Raw genomic sequence first — 27,500 nt, forward strand, 5'->3', positions numbered from 1 at the left:
CCACGTGAAAAGTCGATTAAGAACGTTTTTTTTTTGCTCATTTGTATTTTAAATGAAAGCTTAAAATAAAGGTAAATAAATGTACATTAACCCAAATACTTAAGGGCATATTTTGTATAACATAACAATGGTTTTCTTATTGCATGATACGCGTCTCCGTTTTGTAATAATGAGCAGTTTTTATTTGTAATCGTACCAATTACTTCAACACCATTAAAATCATCAGTTGAAACAAAGTCTGATGTAAATTTAAGAACATCTTAAGAACGTTTTCAGCCCGGCTCACATCGTAAAAAGATACAAGAACGCTTAGCCTCAGCTCCAAAATTAAACGTTCTTATAAAAAAAAAGAGTGTATTAATTGACAGTAACTTAGCCTTTCTTATTTTTTTCTTTTTACTTAAATAAGCACAAGGCGCAGGCTTTTTTTACGCAACGTCGTTTCCAGGCTCTCTTGTCGATGAACGACAATGCAGACCCTGGGAACGAGGTTGTGTTTTACGACGATCTACATTTTCTATACAAGGATCAGTGGTGTTCAACGTAAAATAAGCGAAACTCTCTAGAAAGCAAGATCATCTAGGGTATAAGCGATAATCTTCTTGAGAAAAGTATTTTACAGTAAAGTAGTTCGCTGTGAATTTTAAGAGTTATGTCCTCACGGCTAAGATGAAATATTCATGTGTTTAATTGATGCTTTTATCCATAATTAGGCAAAACATCAGTCCTTGACAAATAAACGTAATGTGTGTCTTTACCATTGGCAGATATCACGGAATCTACTTGACACGAATGCGCACCGTTGTAAAACCCCAAACCTGTCCATTTATCATTAAGTCGTTTCAGGCCTGGACAACAGCACTGGCGAACCTCACTAGTTTGCACTAAACTGAAAGGCTAGCAAAAAGCTTGAGGATGACACCATTTGGCTGTGCGACATTTCTGAAAGCTTCTCTGCTCGTGCTCGTTTTCTCATATGCGCTTGCTATAGGTATGATACGTTTTTCACCACGAGCCCATTAGCCCATAGGTTCCTGCTTTTTGTTCAATTTTCCCTCGACCGGAGCTCAACAAATTTAAGGTCCCGTCACTCATTGAGTCTAGGTGTCAGTTTTTAAAAACCGTTCTTATTTCTTCGGTATTTAAGTATGAGAATGGAATTAGCAACGTTTTAATGCCTTTTGTTTGAATCTTATTTCATTTGCTTAGGTAAACGGTGTTGGTCGATATTTTGTATCTCGCGTTTTGCATTTGTTATCCGCCATCAGAGTTGAAAACTGTGTTTTTAAGCGTGATTTTTTTTTTGACCTCGTCAAAACAATGAAAACCGTTGACACCGTTTTGCTGAAAATTTATCTCAAAATCGATTGCCTAAAAAAAATTCAGAAAAATCAAAATTTCTTCTAGCTTAGTTAAGGTTTAAAACTGGCAAATCTGTTTCTCCTTTGAAAAACAAAAGATTTCTCATGAGCTTCTTTTGTTCGTCCACCAGCAATTCTACAGTTCAGCATTGTTATCTTTGTCTCTAGAAAATGGCTGCAAACCATCTATCTCAGAGAAAAAAGCCGGCAAAGTTCTCAGTCGCGGTGAATCTCACATTGGTGTCAGTTTTGTAAACTTCAGAGAAGACAAATTCTCCTACCTGAATATCACAATCCTTGGCAAAAGTCAAGTTGATCGGACGCCCCAGTGCTCGCTTGCCTGTTTGGAAACTCCGAAATGTTTTTCATACAACTTGGCTGCTTACCCGGACATCAACGGTAAACTGCTTTGTGAACTGCTTCCTTCGGACAAGTACAACAACTCGGACAAATTCATGTCCGACGAATCCTTTCACCACTTCAGCATCGCGGTATGTCGAATGTCTTGGACTTTTACGGCGTACATTGTTTTTTTTTTCTTTTTTTTTTTTCCGCGCGTTTAATTCTTCTTTTAAGAAGTGACTTTGAAAAACATTTCGTTATAAAAAATGCCGTAAAATGTTTTTAAACATCTAAAAACTAAAGAGTTAGGAAATTTAACAAAAATTAAGAACGACGACATTTGGACGCTACACCAACGTCACTATCAAGTCTAAAAAGTAAAAAATGGAAATCAATTATAAATGCTAGAGGCACAATAGTTAAAATAATACTACAAGTTAAAACAGAAGCACGTGACCTTCAAGGGTGCAACGTGCAACTCTTTTCCTTGGAACAAAGCTGAGGATTTTAGGACAACAATTTATGTCCAAATATGGGCAAAAATAAGATCGAAGCCGGAACGCGCGGGAAACTATACGAGCAGCGTTACATCCAAATAAGGAAACTTTTAAACTAAAAAAAAACCCAGCTGTGAACCAGAGTTCAAGGTCGTGTCATGAGCATCCTGTTAAACAAAAAGCTTGGCACGGATGCAATATGCCTGAGTATTTGAGTTTCTAATGAATAACACTTCAAAAACCAAACAATCCAATTTGCTCTAGAATTTCCGAAGAATTTTAAATTAGCTTGCTTTTAAAGATTGATACTGCCGTGAGTCTCCGTAAAATATTTTCCGATGGTGTACCCAAGGTAATCTGCATCGCGAAGATGACAAAAAAGACTAGAATAAACAGCGCAATGCTGATGAACAATAACCGTTTTTCATTCCTTTACTTTTTATAGCGATAACATTAACAAACCCTAGTTTTATGGCGTTAAATAAGATGCGATATGCATGAAAACGATCCTATGAAGTATCGTGAACCTGGACATTAAAGAAATAGGTACTCATTGCGAACATGCAAGTAGTGCTACGGCTGGCTTTGTAATTTCATCTGCAAATGGTTAGACTTTCGAGTCTTCTCGGATAAGGACTATAAACCGTAGGCCCGGTTTCACAAATACCTACTATGGTCATAGGTTCCCTGTGGGACGTTAAAGAACCCACACACTATTCGATAAGACTAGGGATGTAGTCCCCGGTGTTGTAGCTGTCCTGTTCTCTCCAGCATGCGCAGAAGTGGCCGGCTTGGTGGTGATGTCTCTAAAAAGGCTTACGGTATATGAGGCCAACTAAGCAGAAACAGCCGTAAGTCAAAAAGGGACTTTGCCGGGTGCTGGAACATGTAGATGTAGATGAAGCCGTTATTGAGCGTCAATATGACCGTTATTTCCTTAGCTTCCTTTTTAATATCACTTGTCAAATTACTTCTTGAATTGGAAGATGAAGATTTCGCTGCGTTAACAAGGACGTATGAACTCACAGCAATCGAGATTTAGCCTTACATTCCACGCAAGTCTACTATCATATCAAATAAATCTGGTTCAATCCTTTATAGTCACCATGTAGCGGCTGGCCTTGTAGGAACCATGGAACGTGTCTGCCATTGTACGAAGAGAACAGCTACAAGTGTATCTGCAAAGCCGGATTCACCGGACTAGACTGCGAAAACGATAAGATCCCATCTAACAATTTGAGCCTTACGAGACGTTCTATCAGCTAGTTTTAGCCAAATAGCTCCGCGAATAATTTGACCAATGCCAAAGAATCGAACGTGCCATTTTAAAGTTTAATAGCCTGATTTCTAGCCACTGAGAAAAAAGGAAAAGAAATCATCTAATTTCCATCGCTCACATAATCTTGTCCAAAACATAAGACATGGGGGAACCTGTTCCAAACGAAGGGATATTACATGAAAATGAATCTATCAAGTGAACAACGCATTCTCTTTGCTTTTTCTCCGGTCTTAATTAAGCAATAGACCACAAGTTTCTATGGTTTATAGGCTGATAAACCACGCGGGATGTTGGTAGAACAAGAGAAGAATTCGTAAATCACGAGCCGCAGGCGAGTGATTTACGAATTATTCGAGTATTCTTCCAACATTCCAAGTGGTTTATCATGCCTATAAGCCATAGAAACTTGTGGTCTATTGCTTTTATATAATAATTTTTTCCATGAGTTTACTGGCACAATAAAACATAACTGATTGATCAATCAGAGCGCGCGCATTGATTTGAAACCTGATGGCAGGCCAATCCAGCAGACCTGCTGATAAAGTTTAGACCTCCTGACCATCTGGCCTGCCCGGTCGTAATCCCCAACAGGTTGCCGATCTTTAGCTAGGGGTTCATGAAGAATTTTCTATAGAGACCCATGGGTTAAAATTAGGAATTCCTGTGGTCCCCTGACTCCATTATGCAAGAAAGATCCATAAGATGTTACCTCTTACTAACCGAGTTCGAGGTCCTTACTGTAAGTTGATTTCGCGCTTGCCATAAATCAACGAGAATCCGTAACTAACAGTACGCACCGAGAAAACGAGGTTAGTAAGATATTTATTATCATCTCTGAGGTTAATCCGGCCGACAGCGGGCCGTACTGAAAGATACAGATCGCAAAATTGACCAATCACAGCGCGCGTACTAAGTGACAGATATAATAAATAATGTATATACAAGGCTAGATTGCTACAAACAATAGAGCGTTTTCACTCACGTGACCAGCAGCCATATTGGATTACTGAAACAAAAGAAATTATTTGCATAAAAATAGGGTTCAAATCCAGAGGATTAGTTTGGTACACCATCATGACCGCCATTTCTTTGTTTTGGAACACCAACATGGCCGCCGTGACGTCATGTGAAAACGCTCTATAGAAATAGGCCATTTTCGAGTTCATGTCAGCTGCCTCCTCTTCAAAGCGAGTCTAAGTGGGAAGTTTTTGTGATGGTAATTAGTTCTACTTTACATATGAGTGAAAACTACTTTTCATAAGAAAAACTTCGCACCTAGACTCGCTTTGAAGAGGAGGCAGACATGAACTCGGATATGGCCTATTTTCACGGTTAGTTTTTCTCATTTGCATTACAATGTAATCTAACGTGGATGCGAGGCAATTTCGGGTTAAAACTACAAAATGGCCCGAAATTGCCTCACAAACATGCTAGATCATATTGTAATGCAAGTGAGAAAAACTAACCGTGAAAAGTGCTGTTGACTGCTAATCGGATTTCAAGCGCGATAGCTGAGGAGTTGGCGATATTGAAAGGCATCGGACGAAACACACGTATGCTGTGATGAAGGTATTGGAGATCCTCTGTCATAAGTGCAACGGACTGGTCAGCGGCGAAAGATATGATCTCTCGCACTTAAAAAAATTGAGGCGGCTCCAGCGGGATTCGAACCAATGACCTCTGCGATGCCGATGCAATGCTGATCTACCAACTGAGCTTATGAAGCCACTCAGTTGGGAACAGGTCAATTTTTTGGGCTCGTGTGTTCCCGTGCAAGGACTCGATGAAGGAAAGAAATGAATATGTGAAGTGCGGGTTATTTACGAAAGAGAGAAGTGATCCTCGCACGTAATTGGACAATTTGAAGCGGTAGTGTGATTTTAAAAAATCACTTCCTTTTTTAAGAGATAAAGCCGTGCGACCCCAGCCCATGCCTTAATGGTGGAAACTGCACCACAGAAGCCAACGGAATCTTCACTTGCCATTGTGCGAGCGGTTGGACGGGAGAAACTTGCCAGGGTGAGTCGGGTTTTAATCGGTTGCTATTCAACGCTAAAATTCATTCGTTTCATCTCTTGAAATAGTAGATTAATGGCAAAGAGATATTAATAGGAAATTGAAAAAAAAGAATGACGTTTTAGCGCCGCTATATAGGGAATTTAAGCAACGACAACAGCAACGAGAAGGTCACAAATTTGCATATTTAGGCAAAAACAAGACCTTTGCACGCTCTGCACGTGCGTTTTTCATTTTTGTCCATTTCTTTGTCGTCGTCTGCAAAACAACAACGTGAAATAGCCAAATTTTAGGTTTTATGAAGGACGTCAGCACTTGAAGATAACTTTTCATTTTCTCCCCCCCCCCCTCCCCCTCAATTAAGCGCCGTTCTGACCAGTGGCATTCTTAAAGAACCACCACACCTTTGTCATATTAAAGGTTGAAATAGTCACGAAGTGATTACAATAATGCGAATTTATATTTTGAGATGACGTTCTCGTTGCCGTCGCCGTCGTCCTGGAAGGACAAACGCCAGGTTAACGAAAAACGTTTCGTCAAGAAATCAATTCCAAAACATTACAAGGATGGGGCCCTGGACTTGCCTCCCTGTTCACGGCTCACTAAAGTGGTGACGTGGTTTAAGGTCACGTGACCGATAGTTAAATCAAAGAACAGAGTGACGAAGAGTTAAAGACTGTTGTTGCTCCTTTAAAGGTATCCGTTTTCGCTTGAACAAAGGCCTGTCCACACGCTAAAACATAACTTTCTGCTATCCGTAGTCTTTCGCGTTTATCCCATCTCGTTCTCCTTGTGCAGTACGGGCGAAGTGTCCCAGGAGTAGATCGGTACGAGCGAGAATTGGAAATCTTCACAAGCTTTGGTAAACGGATGAAATTCTCGTTGCCAATGGTATCTTTTTAAAGCAATCCGTTGTACCACGGATGTTGGAGGTTGTGATCTAAATGGAAGGGTTTGTTCGTTTAATATTTCACCAGAAAAGACACAAAAGGGCCTAGAAGATTCTGTCATTATTGGAAGCAATCAAACGTACCTGGTCCAGTTGAGCGAATGGCTGAAGCCAGTATCACAAAGCAATAGTTCCTGGAAACTCTGCTGGCGTGGTTTAAGGGACGGCTGGGTTGCTCGGACCTTTCACTCTCTGTGTAATGGAAAAGGGCCAACTGTTACCATAATCAAGGTGAACCAGAATATATTTGGGGGCTATGCGAGCGTATCGTGGGGTGAGTTGAAAATCAATCGCAATTAATTTTTTAAACCCGCTGAAACTTCCACTCTCACCAAAAAAGAAGTTAAAACCGTACAAAATATGTTCGGAATCAAATTTTGTTCTTAAATTAAACAAGAGGCTACAGGTATCCTACACTTTGTTAGAAGGTTTTTTAGCCGATTTCCTTTGAAGTTCACAGTATTTTAGGGATTTTTTTTCTTTACAGTATCGTGGTCAATATCCAGTTCAATTCCCTAGTCCAAAGTTTCCATTTATCGGCATTGATTCCAATTAAAATTAGTAAACAGCTGCTTTACAAGTTTCTACAATGGTATTCACAAATTTTAACGTTTAACACCGTTTGTTAACAATAGCGGGAGAATAATAAAAATGTGTAATTAGGCTGGTGAGATGTGTTATCGGGTCGTAGGATCATGATGGGTTATTGGCTGGAACGAAAACTCAAAACTCGTCACCTACAATCGTCGATTTGAAATAGAAGGAAAGGACCAAGCTAGCTCTGCTTTTCTAGTGATGGGTGAGACGCTGTGGACATATTCCTTAAGCCTAAGTTGATTCATGCTGGTGCCACTGAGAATGAAGGGTTGTGCGCCGTGTCGTTTCGTTGCCGAAATCAGCTCATGAGGTGTGAGTTTGAAGATGTGGGGTGAAGTTTTCGCATCTTTAGTATTTGTGGGGATGGAACGGATCGAAATCCGCCAATCAAACGATGCGCGTTTCTTTGGAAGAGAGTTAACCAATAGAAAATGTAGAAAATAAGCCAATGAACGAGGAGGTTGCAAACAAGTGAGAATTGTCACGTACAATGTTCTGATGGGGTACAGTTCAAATGTTATTCAGCCAATGAATTTATCTTGACAGTCTTGATCACGTGTAAAAACGTGGGGACGGTCACGGAAAAAGTGCTTTTGATAACGTGAATTGTGTGAAGTCGGCATAAAAGTGGTCAGTAAAAGGAAAGAGAGATATTTTTGTATAAAGGTTTAGCGGTCAGGATAGGGTGGGCAAAATTGGCTAGGTCAAAGTTCAAGTGTTTATTTAGTTCACGGAATGGGAAGAGTTAACGTTAAAAATTTTGTTTGGAAGAAGGTTAATCAAAGGAAAATGTAGAAAATATGCCAACAAGAGGCTACGGGTAGCTTACACTTTGTTCGAAGAATTTTTAGCCGACTTCCTTTAAGTTCACAGTGTTTCAGTGGGTTTTTTTTTTTTAATGTTAAAATATCTTGGTAAAAATTCAATTTTAATTCCGAAGTCCACAGTCCACATTCCGTGACCCAATGATGGTTACGTGCGATTGTGGATATTTATTTACATTTAAAACTGTTCTTAACGGCGTTGATTCCAATCAAAACTAGAAAACAGAAGTCTCGACGATGCGGAGGGGTTAGCGCAGCCTAACCCTAACCCTAACCCTAACCCTCCAGCGGAGGGGTTGGCGCAGTGGTAAGATCTCTGCCTTCCAACCCTAAGGTCCCGGGTTCCATTCCCGGTTCTGCCGAGACTGGAATATTTGGCGACCTTCTTTCCCGCTAAAGTTCACTCAGCTTTCCATCCTTCCGAGGTCGGTAAAATGAGTACCAGCATGCAAGGACTGCTTAGAAGCGGCTGCAATTTGCGCCTGTATATGCTTCCAGTCCGCTGGGGGTAAATTGATCATTGTAAAGCGCCTTTGAGACGTTGTGATAAGGGCGCTATATAAATGCACCACTTTACTTTACTTTCACTTTATGATATTTTAAAATATTTAATACTTTTTCTTTACAACACCGGAAAAAATATAAAACTGCGATATCTGTTACCGAGACATACGATAACAGCATATGGCGTTGCGTGCTACGAGAACACAAAAACTCGTTTCCGGTCACGCACACAATTCATGTCTCCATTAGTTTGTCGCTTAGGCGTCTGGTTTAGTGGCCATCGCGATTTCCTCTGAATTAGGAAATAGCTAGTTCGAATCCTACCTGGGCTGCGTCAACGAGGCAAAAGTATCTTGTGCATGCAGGCAAATCGTGACCCCCCCCCCCCCCCCAGGGTTGCCTGTGGTACTGAGTTGGGTGGTGTTGAACTGAAGCGTTCCAGTTGGGGGCGGGGGTCATTTAGACCGTTTGAGGGGTCACCCAGACGTCGTGCCATCAGTGGCCCTTTGGTTCACATGTTCTCACGTTTGTTATGTCCCAGGGCGGATCCAGAAATTCCAGAAAGAGGGGGCCGAAGAAATTGCGTCGAGAGCGCAGCCCCCCTCCCCCCTCCCCCCTCCCCACATGCCATTTATCCGAAAAATTTACGTTAATGATGTATATATGTCAAGGCAAAATGTATTTGAAATAAGAAAAGCTCTGAAACTGAACTAATCATTATCTAAAGTAAAACCACCTGATGCACACTGCACCACTTGAAAGTCGGTTGGTTACAGAAGCTCTTTAAATACTGTACAGAGAAAAAGCCGAATAAATTCCATCCATTTTCCGACTGGATTACCATACTGGCAACCCAGTAAAAAGTAAATTTACAGCCCGCACACGAAAACTTGGCATTTTGTGCACACTATGTACTCATCTCTGTACTTTGTACTTCAAACTAAAGATGACAGAAGATTCTGTTGAAACATGTAATCATCTGTAAATCTTCTTTTGTAATTATACTGTAACTAGGCTGACAACAATAACATTTATTTATACCCTTATTTTAACATTGTTTTCTTTGTATAATTGATAGCTTATAACAATAAAAAGGGGCATTGGCCCCCTGAAATAACTAGAAAGCTAAAAGGACCAGGAAGCCAGATTACCACTACCGCGCACCGGTGGCTCAGTTGGTTAAGAACCGGGCTGTTACGCGGGCGGTCGTGAGTTCAACTCCGGCCGGACCAACACTCAGGGTCTTTAAATAACTGAGGAGGAAGTGCTGCCGTTGTAATTTCATCTGCAAATAGTTGGACTCTCTAGTCTTCTCGGATAAGGACTATAAACCGTAGGCCCCGTCTGACAACCCTTCAATGTTCATAATCCTGTGGGACGTAAAAGAACCCACGCACTTGTCGCTAAGAGTAGGGCACGTAGTTCCCGGTGTTGTGGTCTGTCGTTTGTTGTGTATCATGGTTGGGAGGGTGAAAAAGGGGCCACAGTAATTGGCGCAAGCTGTTGTGGCGCTCTGTCAGCTTGACTGGCAAAGTTAAATAAATAAATTATACGTTGAGCCTACGGAATAAAATAGAGTGCCGGAGGTACTGCAACGCACACACACACACACACATGATTGATGCAGATTATAATCATGGTGGGACAAATATCAATTTTTCATACATTTTCCAAGTAATAAAATGCCTAAATTGTTAGTGATGATCTCTTTTGAGGCCATGATAATAGGAAAAAAATGCACACACAAATATGTACATTAGAGACACAATTTTGCGTCGGATTCAACATTTAAAGCTTAGACAGACTAGAGTATTTATAAGATGGACTTTGGATTAAATTTGGTGAGAGTTGAAACATCGCTTCAGTGTAAGATTCTGAAGTAACCAATCCACTTCCATTGAATCTTCAAGACATACTCTTCAATAAGAAAGGAAGAAGTAATCCTCATACTTATCTGGACAATTTAAGCAATAATCTCATTTCGACATCAAAAGTGAACTGGGTTTCAGGTTTCTATATGAAAGAGAGAAGAGACCGACCGAAGTCCAAGGCAGCCCAAAGGCTCCTTATTCTTTTTTTTTTTTTTTAGCTTAAATTGTCCAGATACGTGCGATGATCACTTCTTCCTTTCGTCTGTCACCCCCACTTCAAATCTATATGGGTTATTGACCAAGCGTGAAGTTAAGATGGCTGGACATTGGCCAAGTTCTTTTTTTGCGTGTTTATGGACCGAGACGAAGTCGAGGTCCATAAACACGCAAAAAACAAGAAAGAGGCCAATATCCATCCATCTTGACCGAACAAGCTTGGTCAATAAAGTATTTGTTATATGGAATAAAAAACCAAAAAATGATCTTTGATCTTGCGGGACCAGGCGAGAAATCCCGAGCGGGCAAGATAGCTACATCTTGCCCGCCTCGAGTAGTCAATCAAAGCGCGGGATTTGAGTCATCTTGCCTGCTCACGGAGCGAGTCATATAATAACTACATTTATTTATTTCTTTGATCGTGTGCGGACGGTATCCTGAGAATCCAGCAAACTGATTGGTTGCAGGAGCCGGCAGAATTTTCCTATCTCTTGACCACGGTCACGGTCGCGAGTTTGGTGCAGTGAGTACGCAGATTTTCTATTGACAAGAGGCCCCACCACGAGTGTATATGGAAACAAAAAGCCTCACAAAATCTCTACTTTTTACCCAGAGAAAGTGATCTCTGGATCACAGGGGCACTGTTCTAATCTATTTGAAATTAGTCCATTATCTCCTACATACGTCACTCATAAACTGGTTTTCCAAATTGGTCTTTTTGGTTCTGCTTCGCTGACTAGTTACTGATTGGCGAGAAACTCCCGACAAACTCTAACACAAATTGGTGGAAGCAAAATCAATTGAGGCTTGCTCGCTGGCGTTTTCCCGTTTTTTCTGCATGCATGCATTTGCTTTGCGATACGATTGGCTCATTTAAATGAGTCAATTGTAGTCGTAGTTGAAAAGATACTTATACTGCTGGCTTTTGTCCCCGATAGGGTACCCTCAATGAGTTTCGCCTATTTTTTTTTCGCTTCAGATAATTCAGGAAACTACAAAAACGATCCAAATGCCTTTCTTTTCTCATTGGCAAACCAAATCAATACTCCACAGCGCCTGACTCAACACAACCCAAACGATTGCTGTTCCTTATACAGTAACGACGGCTATGGTCCTACGTTTGGAAGTGGCCACGACCTGTACGTTGCAAACAATGCTAGCGGCCAGACAGCATCGTACACTCTAATCAACACTTACCACAATCCGAACGGAACTTCGTCCTACCACACCTTCCTGGCGGGGAAACATCACTTTGACCCAAGTGAGATCGAAACGTTTTACGAAGCAGTATAAGATGTGAATAGCCTTGTAGAATATTATTGTTTTAGCCTGTCGCTTTCAAAGGTTGGGTTCTAAACGTTTACAGGAGTCCATGACTAGTAACGTACTTGTGGAACGGCGTGTTTTAGATCGAGTTATTTTTAGATTGATTTTTCCGCGAAACCAGACCTTTCCAGCTAATCGCAAGTCTTGCATGAGGAATAATTGCCTATGGGACAGAAAATGGTCACTCGTGCGAGCGGAATCTTAATTTAAGAATATCATCTAAAAATAGCTTGATTGGTGAAAATGCCGATACATATATTGAAGTTGTAGGCTTCTGACGTTTACAAAAAGTTGGATTATTCTGTAAAAGATGCGCGTAAAGCGGGTTACGTACAAACAAGTGTCATTGACAACGTTTATTTGCTCGTAGGTGGTCTTCACGTTACGTCATCGACGAAAACAAAAGATCTCTCATTACCTCCTTTTGTTCGTCCACCGTCAATAGATGGTTTTTACTCACGTGACTTGGCGGCCATTTTGGTGTAGAAAACAATACAAAATGTATGTATGAAATTTGCATAAAAATAGAGTTTGGTTCCCAAAGGAGAGAACGTCTATTGCTCTTGTACACCAACATGGCCGCTGTGACGTCACGTGAAAACGATCTATAGGCCATTTTCGAAAATACCATAATACTCTATGGCTGTGTTTTCAGGTCGCTTAGCGAGAGACGTGAACTCCGTGAAAACAGTTCCTTTCCTAACTCGCTTAAAGTTAAGCGACTCGGCAAATGTCAATAGAATTCTCATTAAATTTAATCCACCAAACCAGGTAGCTTAAGCGAGTTGGCAATTTCAAATCGGAAATACAACGGACATGCCATTTTTATTGCATTGGCTGCTCTCTCCTCATTTAATCTTACCCGTGAAAACGCGTATCATTTTTAAGCCGCTTAACTGCAAACAAACCACTTTCAGGAATGTTAAGCGAGAAAACGGCTGTCGTGAAAACACGGCCTATGTTTGTGTCTCCAAATGTTGCATAAGCAATGTTTCCAGTTTCTCTAGGGACTTGCAATAGTCCCAAGAGAAAACAAAAACAATGCAAATTTGGAGTGACAAAGAGTTTCGAAAGAGTATTATGGTTATATGCACATATAGTTAACTTTCTCTAGGGAAAATATCTGTTTACAAACATTATTTTTGTAATTTAAATGTGGCAGCCACTGAAACGAAACAACTCCTTGTTTCGGCAGCCAATTAACACCTGGCTTGTACCTTAAATGGGCTATGTCACGCAAAATGATGTAATTTCATGACACCCAAAATTCCGAAATGCCCAAAAAGTCGAAAAAGTAGAATGAAACATTGCAATAACCACTTAAAACTGTTGAACAACATAAAAGAAATACAGCAAAAGTAAAGATTGAAACGTACGGATTGCATTTGGGTAATCTTGAAAAAAGTCGCCACGATATTTTTCAAGTTTATGGCAAGGTTGTTTTAAATAACTTCAGTATTAACTGTCCTTCACTATGGCTGATCACGTGATCAAAATTTTCTTGCTTGTGGGCAATAAAAGATGGACCTGTAGTAACTAAAATGTGACCAAAACAATCGCAAATGTATTGGGGGTTCTTTCGATTTCTAGGCGTCTGTGATCGAAGGTAAATATTAACATGTACATGCACGTTTAAAGCAACAATCCGCTACTCCGTTACAGGCGTACTTATCTCCCAAAACGTTTTAGAGTAGTGATTGACCAGCCACAGAACAGCACCTTCAGTAGACTCGGACGGAGGCGTGTTACCCTTTGGTCTTGAAAAAAAACATCGGGTACAAGGCTGCTGCCTAATGGTCGCCTGGTCGACTGGGGCGCCTTACTTGCGAGCGCGGGCGACCAAAGCCCGAACCGCCTCCCTTATCACAAGGTGATTCATCCTCACTTTCTCGTAAATTTGATCCCAGCTCGAGATTAAACGATGAAAAAAGCGATGTGGTTGGAGGGAACGGCAGCTAAGTAAGGTTAAATGTTGAAACCGACTCGGGATGCTAACTTTTAATGTTGGAAGCCCGAAGGGCTCCTGGAAAATTTTCTTAGGCAGCAGCCTTGGGGTATGAAAAGCTCAAGTTGTATTTGTAAAACTACGATTAACGTACAATGAATAGTTAATTTGGAACCAATCTCTAGCGATACAGATAACAATGCTGCAATGTACAATTGCTGGTGGACGAATAAAAGGAGCCAATTAGAGATCTTTTGTTTTTGTCCACCAACATGGCGGTAATGACGTAACGTGAAAACAACCTTTAGCCGCTAAAATCTGTTTTCAAGAGGAAAAACGTGGAAATATCTGCAAAGTTTAGAGGCTACATCTTCGCACTTTGAAAGATACAGGAGGAAGTTTGGAAGCTAAACTCTTGCGAAACGCACGTGGGGTGAAATACATCTTTTGCCGACCGTAAGCAAGAATTCTAGAATCACTTGGTGTGGATCATCCTCGTTTTAACCCTTCGAATCTTAGTAGTGATCAGCATGTACATTCTCCTCACAATTTCAAACACTTTCCATCACAAGTATTGAGAATGAAGATTACTATCCGTTAAGGGATATTGTTTTGATATAACATCGAATTCACATGACTAGCAAATAGAGAAGTCTATGGAACTAGTTAAGAGAATGAACGTTTAGATCACGGGAGTGAAAGCGTTTTAACCCTTTCAATGAACCATTTAATTCACCGTTGCAGAATGAACCAAACTGAGTGGCAATGGCACTTACTTGCGCTCAGGGGAATATCCTTCTTCATGAAGAGTTTTTCACGTAGGAGAATAATCTTTCGGGGTTGGTGTTTTGCTGTTTGTTTGAATTCTTATTTTAAGGACTATTCACTTTTGCTTCAAGAGACAACTCATATGAGATTTAGTATTTGGAGTTACTTTTCAACGATTCTATTAGGTAAATTTTTTTCGTTCCTTTTTGGTGTTGGGTTCATAACTATTGATACATTTTTTGTTGAAAGGGAATAAAATGAAGGAAAAGAACTTCCTACGTCGACGTCTTGCTTTGTTGAGCGATACCTATACTCCAACGGTTTCCTCAACACGAACTGATACATTCTGGTCAAGCCATAAACAAAACAAGGGGAAATGTGAGACAAATACATAAGGGGTCGTTTTATATATGAAGCATGAGGGGCTCATAAAAATATAAGAAAACGGGATGAGAAAAACAGCGCGATACGAAAAGAGGACGCAACAGCGCGCGAAAAAAAACTGGACCAGCGCTTCTCGGGTTGACGCCTTAAGGTCAACCTTCACAACAGGATTTGCAGTGTTTTGACGTTGTTCTTGTTGTCTGATCATTTTTCCAAGGCAGGTGATAACTACATCAGGACACTTGTGTAACATTGTATTAGTATTCTAGAATGTACAGAGCGCAAAGTCGATGCACAATTTTATCCGACTTGAATGTTGAATGTAATTTAATCATAGATACTACATATTTAAATATTTGTTCCATAGTTTATTCTAGTCCTTGAACATGCAGATCAAAAGAAGCAATATCACTAGGTTTTTTTAAAATGGCAATACTGATGACCCAGTGGCTGGGGGTCTATTTTGATGAGGGGGAAAACATTCACTTCTTAGCTACCACCCCTGGAAGATATATGTATCACCACTCTTATATTTATTCTTCTTGAAACATTTGCTTGTGCTCATTCATTCCATTTCTATTAACCAATCAGAAGTGAGTGTTTTTTTAATGAACATTATATAGTTGCACGTTTCATTCTCAGTTAATTTTTGAGCATTAAAATCACAGTGAAATCTCTCACCTTAATATCACTAGCCTCAAAATTGACATTCCTACTAATTTCATCAGGCTCTTTCCATAGGCCACTTTGGAAAATACCATAACACTCTTTGTTTTTCCCCGTCAAATTTTGCATAAGCATTGTTTTCAGTTTCTCTTGGGACCGTCTTACAATGGTCCCAAGAGAAAACAAAAATAATGCCTATGCAAAATTTGAAGGGACAAACAATGACCAGAACCAGGTTGCTGACCAGAGGTTTTCGTTAAAACTATGGTTTGCTGGGGGTGCTCAGTCTCGCGGGCTCAGAAAACCTGGTTGTGGTCATTGTTATTTAAGGTTTTTGCTATTTGTGGCATCTTTTTTGTACCACGACCATTTTTTTATGATTGACACGGTCATGCACAGGGCACATTGATTTCCTTTTACCTTGTCAATGTGTTGTCGCACGATTCGAAACGAGTTTGGGCTTATGGTGGTGATTCCTTTTGGTCCGATAGGGTTAAGACATAAGAATAAAATTATAAAAAAAAATAAAATGTAAAAACAGAAATAATACAATATTTTTCGGATACTCAAATGAAACACCTTACAAAAAAAAATTTCTCTAGGTTGCCTTAAAAGAGGCTGTGTCAAGGCAGTGCAGTTGATTTTGTGTAGTTTTACCAATTATTCGCCCCTACTCGCTATGCAACTTAACGTTAACCCAAGAGCTTTTAAAGAACACAAACTAAAGCTTCGAGACCAAGATATGTCCGTCAAACATACATAATTTAAGTAATCAACAACAGAGATAAACTTTGAAAACCTGTTACGCTGAACAGTTTTTCACAAATCCCAGTTTCAATCCATGGGAATATTCTTTAATTAGCCGTATTTGCTGTTTTATTCAAACACCTTGCTTCAATGATTTCAAAAGCTATTTTTACGTTTTGCCTGATTTGGTTAACAGTCCCCAGTCATTGAATTTGGTTAATTTTCGAGACACAGCCCCTTTCACCCACTGACCTCTACCACCCCCCTCCCCCTCCCCCCATTAACGAGTAAAATCGCCTGGCGTTAGACAGAGTAAAATCTATCAACTCTCACCGAGAGTGAATTAGATAAGAGTGTTGATCTATGACTTTGCAGTCTTGTCCCATCACAGTCACAAATGGATTTATTTTTAGATACACTTTGCGCGCGAAGAAAACAAAGGGCCGCCAATTTTAACCAATCAGAAGAAGCCATGTCACTCGTGACTGCTTCTGCCATGTTATTTCAGGGACATGATTACTGCTTTTCGCGGGAATGGGCATTCTAAAAATAGACTCATTTGTGACTGTGCTGGTGAGCCCACCCATGCCATAATAACACTCTTATCTAATTCACTCTTGGTCTCACTCCCAGGCATCAATAGGTTGACCCATTGAATCCAGAATCGCCTCCCCCCTCCTCCCATTGATGAATAAAGTCGTCAGGCGTTGAGTAAAATCTATTAACTCTCTCTCCCAGGGGTCACTGAATGGGTTAAGTTAGCAGCCGTGTTCTTGGACCTACTAGGGATCTTTAGATCGGGGGACAAAGACGACCACGACTATGAGTTTCCGTACTGAGCACGCGCACTTCGAAAAATTTCGGCCTCCAAACTTTGTAAGCATGCTCAGTGCGGAAAACTCGTACTGGTAGTTGTTCTTGTCCTCCGGTCTAATCTAAAGGTCCCTAATGTCTAAAGGAAGCGAAATTGCCCATTCTAATCCACTTGAAGCGCAAGAGCTTTGGCCATCAATCGGTCTGTCATGGGAGACTTCTGTTTTTTTGCTTTTCGTTCTGCAAGGAGACACCTAAAATACAGCCACTTGTTAGAAGCAGCGCAGAAAATGACTTTTTCAGCTAAAGTTATATTAATTCTTACCCTTCATAGGCCAGAGAAGAGGGGGAGAGAAAAGAAAGAAGGGAGGGGAGAGTGGCAGACGTAAATTCACAAGTGACGCGATTTCTACAATGTAAAGCTCGCCTGTCTTTGTTGGTTTTTCTGGGGGAATTAAAGTTTTTCCACTCCCTCATTTGATTTGCAGTCTTACCAATGTACGTTTAGTTTGCGTTCACTGAAATTTCCGTCTAATGTAAACCACTCGTTCATTTTTATTTTCACTCAGAACACACGTTTTTGATGCGTGATTTCTACAGAGTCATTTAACAAGCGGCGTCCGCATTGAGCAGTATTTCAAAACGAGGTCAACCAAGCCTCGCTTCCACTCAGGGGCACGGTCACTAAGCAACTAATTTAAAGAAGAATAATTTGTAAAAGGCGATGTACCTGACAAAGTGATGGTCTTGTTTTCGAGGTGACTGCAAAGATGCGTTAATCAAAAACAACTCAAAGACATCACGCTGAAGAAGAAAACCGAATGAGAATGTGTTTAAGAGGCAATGCTTGAAATTGTAATTCATACGCTTTCCCGAGTTTTTCAAACTTTACCACTGTGAACAGGAAACGTATAAGTGCTTTACACAGAGTTTCCTTTTCTCCATATTCTTCAACTGTTGCGCGAGGAATCAACAGCAAGTAGAAAATTAGTATGGGTAATCAAATGGTGACGAGTGAAATTAGGGAATAATTTCACGCGCGTTTTGTCCAAAATCAAATAATTTGCCGAACTTTTAGGCGAGGGAATTTATTTGATTTCGGATAAAACGCAAGTGAAATTATTTCCTACTTTCACGAGTATACAATCTGATTAGCTATTAATATCATGGGTGACAAATAACGCTCAGAAAACGCGGGTTGTTTTAAACCTGGACGCCATTTTGGCACTGTAGGAAAAGTTACTATGGCAACATTGTAATTTTAAAAGTGGAATTAGAAATAAACGTTGGCATTTGGCGCGCCCAAATTTAAGGAGTAATTTGTCACCCATGTTATTATAGCTACAAGTTCATGTCCCTTCATACCAGGAACATTAATTTTCAGGTGAGGTTTTTGTGATGAGGACACTTCATGATGTCATCATCATCAATCATCAACTTCATCGTCATCGTCATCGTCATCGGCCTCACATGCAGCTGCTTACTGAGTGCCGTCACTCATGCTGCACTCACCTGGGCTCTGCTTCCACCCACAAGATCTAGCTTGTATCGGATGGGCTTCAATATATCTACAGCTTTGTCAAAGTTCCCCTGCAAGTAGAAAGCGCAGGAATTGTACTTATACACGTAAGGCCGCATAGGAAGGGCCCATTGGGGGAGGAGTTCCACTCTAAAATCTGTCGTGCTGTTGTCTAAACCGAGAGTGTCTAATCGGCGTGGGTGGGTGCGTCGTGAGTCGTGTGTCGTGGGTCACGGATTGTGGGTCATGGGTCCGAGATTCTCCATGTATACACGTCATGTATACATACTTTTAACCCGCACACTAACCCTAGCCCAAGTGTGTATGTATGTAGGAATTTTACTGTTTAAACCAATAAGAAGTTCAGGACGTAAAATAATACACCTTTTTCCAAAATGGCCGCCATTTAGATATTATTTTGCTTTTATTCAAATTAGACCTTGATGCCTCGTTCAAGGAAAAATATACTTTCGAATTTTAAGCTTAAGAAATAGGCATCAAGGGCTAATTTGAATAATAACAAAAAAAATATTTAAATGGCGGCCATTTTGGAAAAAGGTGTATTATTTTACGTCCTGATCTTCTTATTGGTTTAAACAGTAAAATTCCTACATACATACACACTTGGTTGACTGGCACCCCGTAGGGGCTTTTCAGGGCCTGTCAACGGAAACACAATCAACGAAACGACAACAGAGAACAAGTACAATTACTCAGCAAGACAGTTGGCTATTTACAAGTGCAACCGAGAAGTTGAACCAGGGACTACAAGGGACTACCAGGTCCTAAATTCAACGAGCGGTCTTGAAACCAGGATCTCCGGATCTCGAGGCCTATCCACTGGTTCGCACTGCCTCCCTTCCTACAACCCTTTTGTGGTAATATATATTTTCGATTAATCTAACACAGAACTCTAACAAAAAACGCCGGGAAATTGTTAGCCTTTTTGGTAACTTAGAATAGACCCTTTTACAGTTGTAGCTGAGTTACCTGGCCTAAGAATGCAAGCGAGGTTGCCGTTGACCCTGTTTTGATACAAACCTTCATGCTTTTGTAATGTTAATATGGACTAATTAGAATTACAACAACACAATTTACATGATAAAAGCAGTGGGGGCTGTATCAATGCAAGGTCACCGGCAGCCTCGCAGCCATTCATAGGCTAGGTCGCTGAGCAAACAACTGTAAAATGGCCCATTGGATGAGAGTTCCTACCACAAAAGAAACCTGCCTCAGGAATAGGAGTAAAGTACACTACTTTCCGAAAACCAGCAATCTATAGGGGAATCTTTGCTGATGTCAGTGTTTGCATTTTATCTCATTAACATACAAGTTCGCTCCCAGACTCTCTCAGACGGCATCATGCTATCTACAGATTGCTATCTACAAATTGCTATCTACAAATTGACAAAATGTAGAAGACCTTGTTAAACGTAGTTAAATCTCCAATTTAAGTGAGTTATTAGGCATCAAAAAGTGGCAAATTCTTGGGTGGCTACAAAGAGCGGCTACAGATCCACAAAGGCTCTACAGATCCACATTCTTTGTAAAATTTCGAATTTTCAAAGTATCATTGCTTAGAGATTATCTGGAATATCGCGTTCAAATTATCAGAGATAGCTCATTATGCGGTGCACTTTCAATATTCAGTACTTTATTCTGGGCTCCTTGATAAGAAAACCATGGGGCAGAACATGTAAACGAAGATTCCCCTACAGTTTACATATGAAAATGAAACCATACCTGAGTTGGATAAAGTAATTTCCTCAGAACAATTTAAAATGTTAGGGATGTTTCCTTTTTCTTAAAATCCAAATCAATACCTAAACAGATTCGTGTTAGCTAGTTACCTTATCGGCCTCCACAAACGCTTCGCAGACAGGGACACCAACTTCACGCGTGATCTCACAGTTGATGCCTGACCCATCTCTGGAAAGAAAGAAATGAATATGATTAAAGAGCCCCGAAAGGCTAAAGCGACCACTCCAGAGGCGTCAATTTTTTAAGAAAGTAAGATGAGCAAACTATTGGTTGGAAATAGGAAAAGCCGACTTCTCACAGCTGCATCGGTGTGGATAATGATCAAAAAACGGTGTTGAAACGGAGAAAGGGAATTTCCAAGTGGAAAGATAAAACAGACTGGGCAAACCGCCTGCATCACTTATAGAATACGAAAAACATGAAAAGGTATAACGACCCCACTCAACACAAAGGAACTAAGCAGGGAGTGAAATAAGGGGTATGAAAAAAAATTGTGTTCCCTTTTCTTTCCATTCTTCCCTGCGCTAGTAGGGTTACGTCTAGACGCGACTGGAGAAAAGTGGGGGTGGGTTAACCGGCTCTGAAGTGGGGACGCAGTCTACAGCGTACCTGACCAGGAACCCATGACCCAGAGCCTACACCTCTACTGTGTTCGTGTAACGGCGTTTTCACAGACCGGTTTATTTTTAGATTGAATTTCCCGCGAATGAGACTCCCACAGGAGCCCGATGACCAATTACAAGAAATTAAGCTGACGTCATAGGATCACCGAACCGGAACTGCCTTTGTTTTTTCCAGAAAAGATAGTCTAAAAATAGCTCGGTCTGTAAAAATGCCGTTACATAGGCCCAGTATGGGAGCTGTAGGCTCCGGGACATGGGTTCCTGACCTGACGTAGTCCCTGAGAGATTTCAATATCTTCATCGTCATTTCTTCATCCTTTGCCCCCACTGCACTCATAACCATATGAGTATCATAGAACACCTGCAGAAAAAAGTCACAGAGTAAACAACAGTTGGGTATTGCACCAGGCACGCAAGCGCGTATGGCGTAATACCGGGCACATCATATAGGCCGTGCCAAAGTTGATTGTCGTCTCTTAATCGAAACGATACTAAGTGGGAAGTTTTGGTGATGATGAAAACCATTGAAAAATCGTTTTTTCCCTACATCATCTGCTTGTGCACGCTACCGAAAACCCACTTGACCGTACCTTCTTGGGCAAGTAAGGGTTGAAACCCATAAAGGTTTGCTGCATGTTCGCGTAGACCATGATTTTTGATTTTGAAAACCCTTCAGATGGAAGTCCCGCGAAAACAATACGCACTTATTAGAAAGATTAAGCATCGAGTTTACGTGAAACGGTGGGCTGCTGCTTGTTATAAAAGCATGAAAATTACGTTATTCTAGCTCGTTTCTCGCTTTTGAACAGTTATCGATACTTGCTGATAGAGCGATTTTCAATTGAGTATCGTAAAACCAAAACCAAAGTAATTACTTTGGCCAATCAAAAAGGACGGAGACAATCCAGCAAACCAATCAAAACTCGAAGTAATTACACGTAGCCGACACAAAGCGCGGGAAAATGTGCACGCGCGAGTCACGATTAGTTTTGGTTTCACTTCTGATTGGTTAAAAAAAAATGGCGCGAGAACTTTGAACCAATCACTGAGTGAAGTAATTATAAACCAAAGTAATTATCTAATTACTTTCGACACTCAATTGAAAACCGCTCTAACGCACAATAAATGAGCTCATATAAAACCAGTTTCTTCCATTTTTGGCAAAACGCATATTTTCTTCCGACGTTTACCGTAAACGTGATGCTTAAGCTCTTTATTGACTGAGTGGAACGACTGGACGAAAAAATAATTGACTCAAAGTTACGGCATACGGGTCAAAGGATATGGAGTCGCTCCCACAGGTTGACCTGGAACTCCATGCCATGTCCTTTTGACCGAGAGCAGAATATCTTCCTGATGGACCCGACCTGACTCATTCAATAAGTGTTTTATCACATGCCCTTTACACTCTTTACAAGCACTCAAAATCGAAGATGCAGTTTTTATAAACAAGACTTACGAATTTTCACAATTTTTTTATTGCATATGTTGTATCTACATTTCGTTTGGTTGTTAAATAAAATTAGTTGGATAGACGAGACTAAAGCGCTTTCCATTTGACAGAACTGACCGGCCACATCAGGCATTTGGAAGGACTAATTTTACACCGCCTTAAAATTAACACTCTTCGAGGATGATATACAATCCTCCGGAAAAATACGAGGGATTATCATGCGTGTTCCTTCAAATTGTTGCATTTTCTTTGCAAACTGACGGGTCTTGCCGGCCAGTTCTGACAAAAGGAAAGCACCCTAAATCTCTAATCTAAGATCCTATACTTGCGTATAACAGGTAATTAGCGATTGGTCCTAAACTGACTGGCGTGTCAAGCTGTCTGTAGTCAACCTCTTTCGGAAAAGCCCTGGGAACGAGTTGGTCTGGAGTTACACTGATCTGTGGAAAGTCATGCCAAAATGATGTCTTTATCCGTGACTATACTCACCAAACCGTGACTATCTACATGGCCTTCCCACCAACGACTAAGCTGCTGCCATCTGTCACCAACATCCACGCCTACGTGACAAAGAAGTGAGGTAGAGATGTCGTAAAGGGAACAAGAAACCGCGTCCAAACGAAGTACCACTTTCACATATACGCTCCGGAGAATCAATCCTATAGATCCGGATTCAGAACACAGTACAATCCAGAGCATATTTTTTGGGTGTGGATTCTCCTCACTGAGGCTCATTTCTGAGATTAGAGATTTACGGCTATGGCGACGAAAACGTCACTTCAAAATGTAAGTTTGAGCTATTTTATGTATTTCATGATTATCCCATCTTGTGTATTACACAAGATGGGCGAAGAGTCCTGAAGTAAAGAGTGAGACTAAATGATTCACTATAGTTTGTCCACGTTGTCGTCAAAACCTTAAATTTGGTCGTTTCACGTAATAGTCTTGACGAGTACGGCAGAGAATATTAATTGTTCAAAAAAGCGTGCCGCACGTGCAGCACGATCTTTTTGGTTCTTTTAACCAATAATATCACTGCTTTTTGGCGTTGTCTTTGCCGTAGCCATCGTCGTTTCTTAAAATCCCTAATATCGCGAAGACAAGAAAATCCACTTTAAGATTCAAAATGTCATCCATATCCATCCTGTAGCCAAGTTCGAAGACCGCCTGCGTGTTCCTCTAGTCCAATTCAACAGGCAGCATACGTCCCTCTAAAGCGCACGATCATTGAGAGCACCATCGGGGGAGGAATCAGTGTGTACTTTGGAGGGGGCAGGGAGGGGGGCGGGAGAATGGCGAGGAAAGAGGTAGTTTCCTCCTCAGCTCACCTTCAAACTTTAACCTACTCATGAGAGATGCCCCATCAGATAATGGAAAGAGGTTATCTGAGCTACATCTTGGTAAAATCTGTAAATCGAGACAAATTAAAAATTATCGTAAACTTCATGAAGTAAATGACAAAAGGTGTTGGTAAGAATTCTTTCAAACAATGCGTCACTACGAAAAAGAGAAATTTATATCCATTTGAATTGCAGAAAATGTAATTTCTGACGGTTGAATGATTGAACGAAACAGTCGAAAATGACAGCGGTTGTCAGTATTTTGGGTGAACGTCAATCAAATGTATCCATGACAATAGTCGTTTCACTTGGCGACAGTTCAATTCGTCATGGAAACATTTGATTGACGTCCACCCAAAATTTAGTTCCGAAAAATGAGAAAAAGTCGTTGAGGGGCACGTGTGACTGGTTACCTTTGTAATATTCTGACGGTTAGAAAGGCTCCTAGAGTATCATGGGAGTTGTTGTTTAGGGTATTAAGGATTTTTTCGGGGGAGACTTTGGTCATCCTGGTCGGTCAGTGTCCCTGTTCGCTCGCTTCTATTCTTAGTTCGATCAATTTTTTTTTAATGATTTACCAGTTCATATTGTGAATGCCGTTTAGTTGTTCCCTTACGCCGGCGCTTGGGCTGCTGCATTAGATGAGGAATGCGTTACCACATTTTTTCACACTTCTAAAGGGATCCATATATTTCTTTGCTGGCTGGTTATGAGAATTTCGTATTATATCAAGATAATATCTCCTAGCTGATAATAATCTTTGTTCTCAATACCTGTCTACCTGATAGTAAGATGAGATTGTTAGGAGAATTTACATTCTGATCACCCTTGGGAGTCAAAGGTTAGTAAAACCGTTCAACTGAACCCTTAATTATAATTTACAAGAACAACTTCTCCGTGGTTCTGCTTACAACATTGTACAAGGCGATTCGAACTCTTGAGTGTATGGACGATTTTTTGAGACGTAACAAATCAAATAAAAGCTATTTCGTGGTACTTTCTTGTGGAAAGAGGATGAAACTTCACATATTCACATATCAAAGTAGTACTGCAGGAACCCCAAAGAATGAAAAATGCTATAAAAACTTTACCGCAGAATAAAGCTTACCTGCGTATCCAAAATATTCAGCGCTCCTTCGTACTCTCCCTAAATAAAAAACTTCGTGGCATTACTCAAGTCCAACCCGAGTCCAAAAAAAAAAACAATACGGCCTTTTACAGGAACTGTCAGAAAGCCTTGATGAACCGTTGATTTGACGTACGCATGTGCCGAAGTAACTGTGTGATTTTTTTCAACTGAGATTTTAGGAGACACAAAAGAAAATTAATTTACCCTGCAGTAGAAACTAGATGTAACGAAGTGCCGAGAGACCTGCGATTACGTTTCGTTATAGTATCAGTGGATCGCCGTATCGAGGTCGGATTCTTTCAAATACATTTTACTCTTTTATAAGGATGTCTCTGATGAAGTCATTAAATTCTGTTTCATTAACATACAAGTTTGCTCATAGAAGGCATTATGCATGCTATTTTCCAATTTTAAGCCTTTTGGCTTTGATAGCGCGCAAGTTATTAGCCAAAGAAGCCAATGATCTCATACAGTCTTTGTAAAATTTCGAATTTCCAAAGCATCGTTGCTCAGAGATTATCTGGGATATCGCGTTCAAATTTCCAAAGATAGCTCATTATGCAATGCACTTTCAATATTAAGTACTTTACAATAGGCCATTTCCGAGTGAGAACGGATGTTTTATGAGTCAAATGAGTCAATGAGTCAACGAGTCATGAGTCATGAGTCAACGAGACTCACAGTCAATATAGCAATAATTTGTTGATTAAGCCTAAGCCCTCGTTTCAGTGATTAGGCCTAAGCACTCTCTGAAATTTTAGCTTTCATTTAATGGTTTAATTAACTGCACTAACTCGTTGATTCATTGACTCATAAATACTTAACACTCTTTCCGAGTTGCTGTTTGTCTCGGTTTCGAAGCGAGTCTTGGTGCTCAGCTATTGTAAGGGAAATGAGTTTGATTTTCACCGGGCCTCGCTTTGAAACTGAGGCATGTAGCAACTCGGAAATGGGTTATTGCCGCTTTCCGAGTTGCTGTATACCTCAGTTTCAAAGCGAGTCCTGGTGCACAACCACTCATATGGAAATGAGTTGCGTATTCTTATGCAAATCAAACTCATTTCCCTTGCAATAAGCCACTTCGGGAAATACACAAATACTCTTTGTTTGTCCCCCCAAATTTTGAATAAGCATTGTTTTTGTTTTTTCTTGGGACCATTGTATGTGCTAAGAGAAAATGGAAACAATGCTTAATATGCAAAATTTGGGGGGAACAAAAAAAGAGTATTATGGTATTTTCCGAAGTGGCATATAGTTGAGCACCAAGACTCACTTCGAAACCGAGACAAACAGAAACTCAATCTCGGCTCGCTGATTAGAAAACGATAGCTTTGTACTAATAAGGGAAAAAACGTAAATAAAGCTTCCTCTATTGTAACCCACCTTCTCAACGTAATACAAGGCCAAATGCCAGTAGTTATGCGAGGCAAGGGACTCGGATGACTGTAACAAAATAAAATTAAAATAAGCAAACAGAAAGATTTAGATCATGTTTACGTCAAAAGGCAAACGCCAGGCTAAAATTTGCCTTTTGCCAAAAAATCAAGGAAACTTGTTTTCCCGGTTAAACAAAAAAATCAATAAAGTGTAGCTAATTCCAAGCTTAAAAGGAAAAAAAAGGTTGTCAAACAATTGGAAACCAATGTAAAGAACTGATTTTATTATTTTTGGCGTCATATCTTTTTCACCAGTTTGCGTTCTTTCACGTCTTCGTAGAAAAACAAACCAGAGCGTTTTCTAAACTTCCGCTTTCGTGACATTTTCGGGTGTTTTAGAACCGGCGATTGGCGCAACTTCATCCTGCACGTTTAGTGTAGATGGGGCACGAGTACGCATGCCAATTTTGAAAAATCATTCGTGTTCTTTATGGCAAACATGACAAATCAAGCGTCCTTGTTTTAGATTTTGCATTGCTGTTATCAAAACTATTCCGGAATTCCTTTCTTAACCAATCAGCGACGAATACTTGCTTGGAATGGATACATTTTCCCGCGCTTTCTGTCGGTTGCAAATTTACTACAAGTTTTGATTGGTTCATTAGGAGTTAAGCAAGCTAACAAGATGAAATGAAAGAAAATACTGATTCGACGCTTCGCGTGACAAATGCCTGTGAGCAAGGCGCAATGGTATTGTGGATAGATTTTGTTTATTCCTTCGATAAATTTTGCTCATATTTCCGTGCGTATAGGGTGACATATCCTTTCAACACAGTGAACTGTAACAAACCTTCCAATTATCTTCAGTTTGAAGCATAAATTCAATTCCTTCGTCCTGTCTTCCTTCCATTTCCATTACATGAGCTATCGCATGAGTTGCCCAAGCATCCTTAGGGACAATCTCTAAACCCTAAAATTGGGCATAATATTTCCTGACAGGTTTTCATAATAAGAGATTCCATATATCTCACTTCATTTTATCTTAAAATGCCCCCTTAGAATCCAATAAAAACTATTTGAAACAATGGATTTCAAAATGGCCGCCGTATGCGTGAAACGGTCTATGGCAAAAAGGTGACCCGCCTAGAAGGGTGCCTCGGGTAGGTAGACATATGCCCCGGGAGCGCGAGTTAC

At 40.5% G+C, this 27,500-nt stretch overlaps 2 protein-coding genes across 2 annotated transcripts in view; one reads left to right on the forward strand and one right to left on the reverse strand.

Annotated features, from left to right (window-relative positions):
- The first annotated feature begins 915 nt into the window (after nucleotides 1-915).
- LOC138002109 (uncharacterized) lies at nucleotides 916-6,797 on the forward strand. The gene is made up of 5 exons (XM_068848203.1): nucleotides 916-991; nucleotides 1,530-1,852; nucleotides 3,302-3,452; nucleotides 5,385-5,498; nucleotides 6,473-6,797. The coding sequence occupies exons 1-5, from the start codon at nucleotides 916-918 to the stop codon at nucleotides 6,742-6,744; spliced, it is 936 nt and encodes a 311-aa protein (XP_068704304.1). The 3' UTR covers nucleotides 6,745-6,797.
- Nucleotides 6,798-15,226: 8,429 nt separating this feature from the next.
- LOC138003554 (tetratricopeptide repeat protein 38-like) overlaps nucleotides 15,227-27,500 on the reverse strand; it is a 20,612-nt gene continuing 8,338 nt past the window's right edge. The window contains exons 7-16 of the mRNA XM_068849671.1: nucleotides 27,157-27,276; nucleotides 26,314-26,373; nucleotides 24,910-24,948; nucleotides 23,790-23,868; nucleotides 22,951-23,021; nucleotides 21,275-21,369; nucleotides 20,475-20,553; nucleotides 18,618-18,695; nucleotides 17,836-17,909; nucleotides 15,227-17,359 (exon numbers count right to left, since the gene is read on the reverse strand). Of these exons, the coding sequence (XP_068705772.1) occupies nucleotides 17,269-17,359; nucleotides 17,836-17,909; nucleotides 18,618-18,695; nucleotides 20,475-20,553; nucleotides 21,275-21,369; nucleotides 22,951-23,021; nucleotides 23,790-23,868; nucleotides 24,910-24,948; nucleotides 26,314-26,373; nucleotides 27,157-27,276 (786 nt within the window). The 3' untranslated portion in view covers nucleotides 15,227-17,268. The remainder of the gene's footprint in view (nucleotides 17,360-17,835; nucleotides 17,910-18,617; nucleotides 18,696-20,474; nucleotides 20,554-21,274; nucleotides 21,370-22,950; nucleotides 23,022-23,789; nucleotides 23,869-24,909; nucleotides 24,949-26,313; nucleotides 26,374-27,156; nucleotides 27,277-27,500) is intronic.

This window comes from Montipora foliosa, chromosome 5 (assembly GCF_036669935.1).
Source record: "Montipora foliosa isolate CH-2021 chromosome 5, ASM3666993v2, whole genome shotgun sequence".
Lineage (NCBI taxonomy): Eukaryota > Metazoa > Cnidaria > Anthozoa > Scleractinia > Acroporidae > Montipora > Montipora foliosa.

Coding starts and splice junctions, on each gene's coding strand:
- LOC138002109 (XM_068848203.1), top strand. CDS start 916: ATGACACCATTTGGCTGTGCGACATTTCTGAAAGCTTCTCTGCTCGTG. Junction 1,853..3,301: donor TTCACCACTTCAGCATCGCG/GTATGTCGAATG, acceptor AATCCTTTATAG/TCACCATGTAGCGGCTGGCC. Junction 5,499..6,472: donor GACGGGAGAAACTTGCCAGG/GTGAGTCGGGTT, acceptor ATATTTCACCAG/AAAAGACACAAAAGGGCCTA.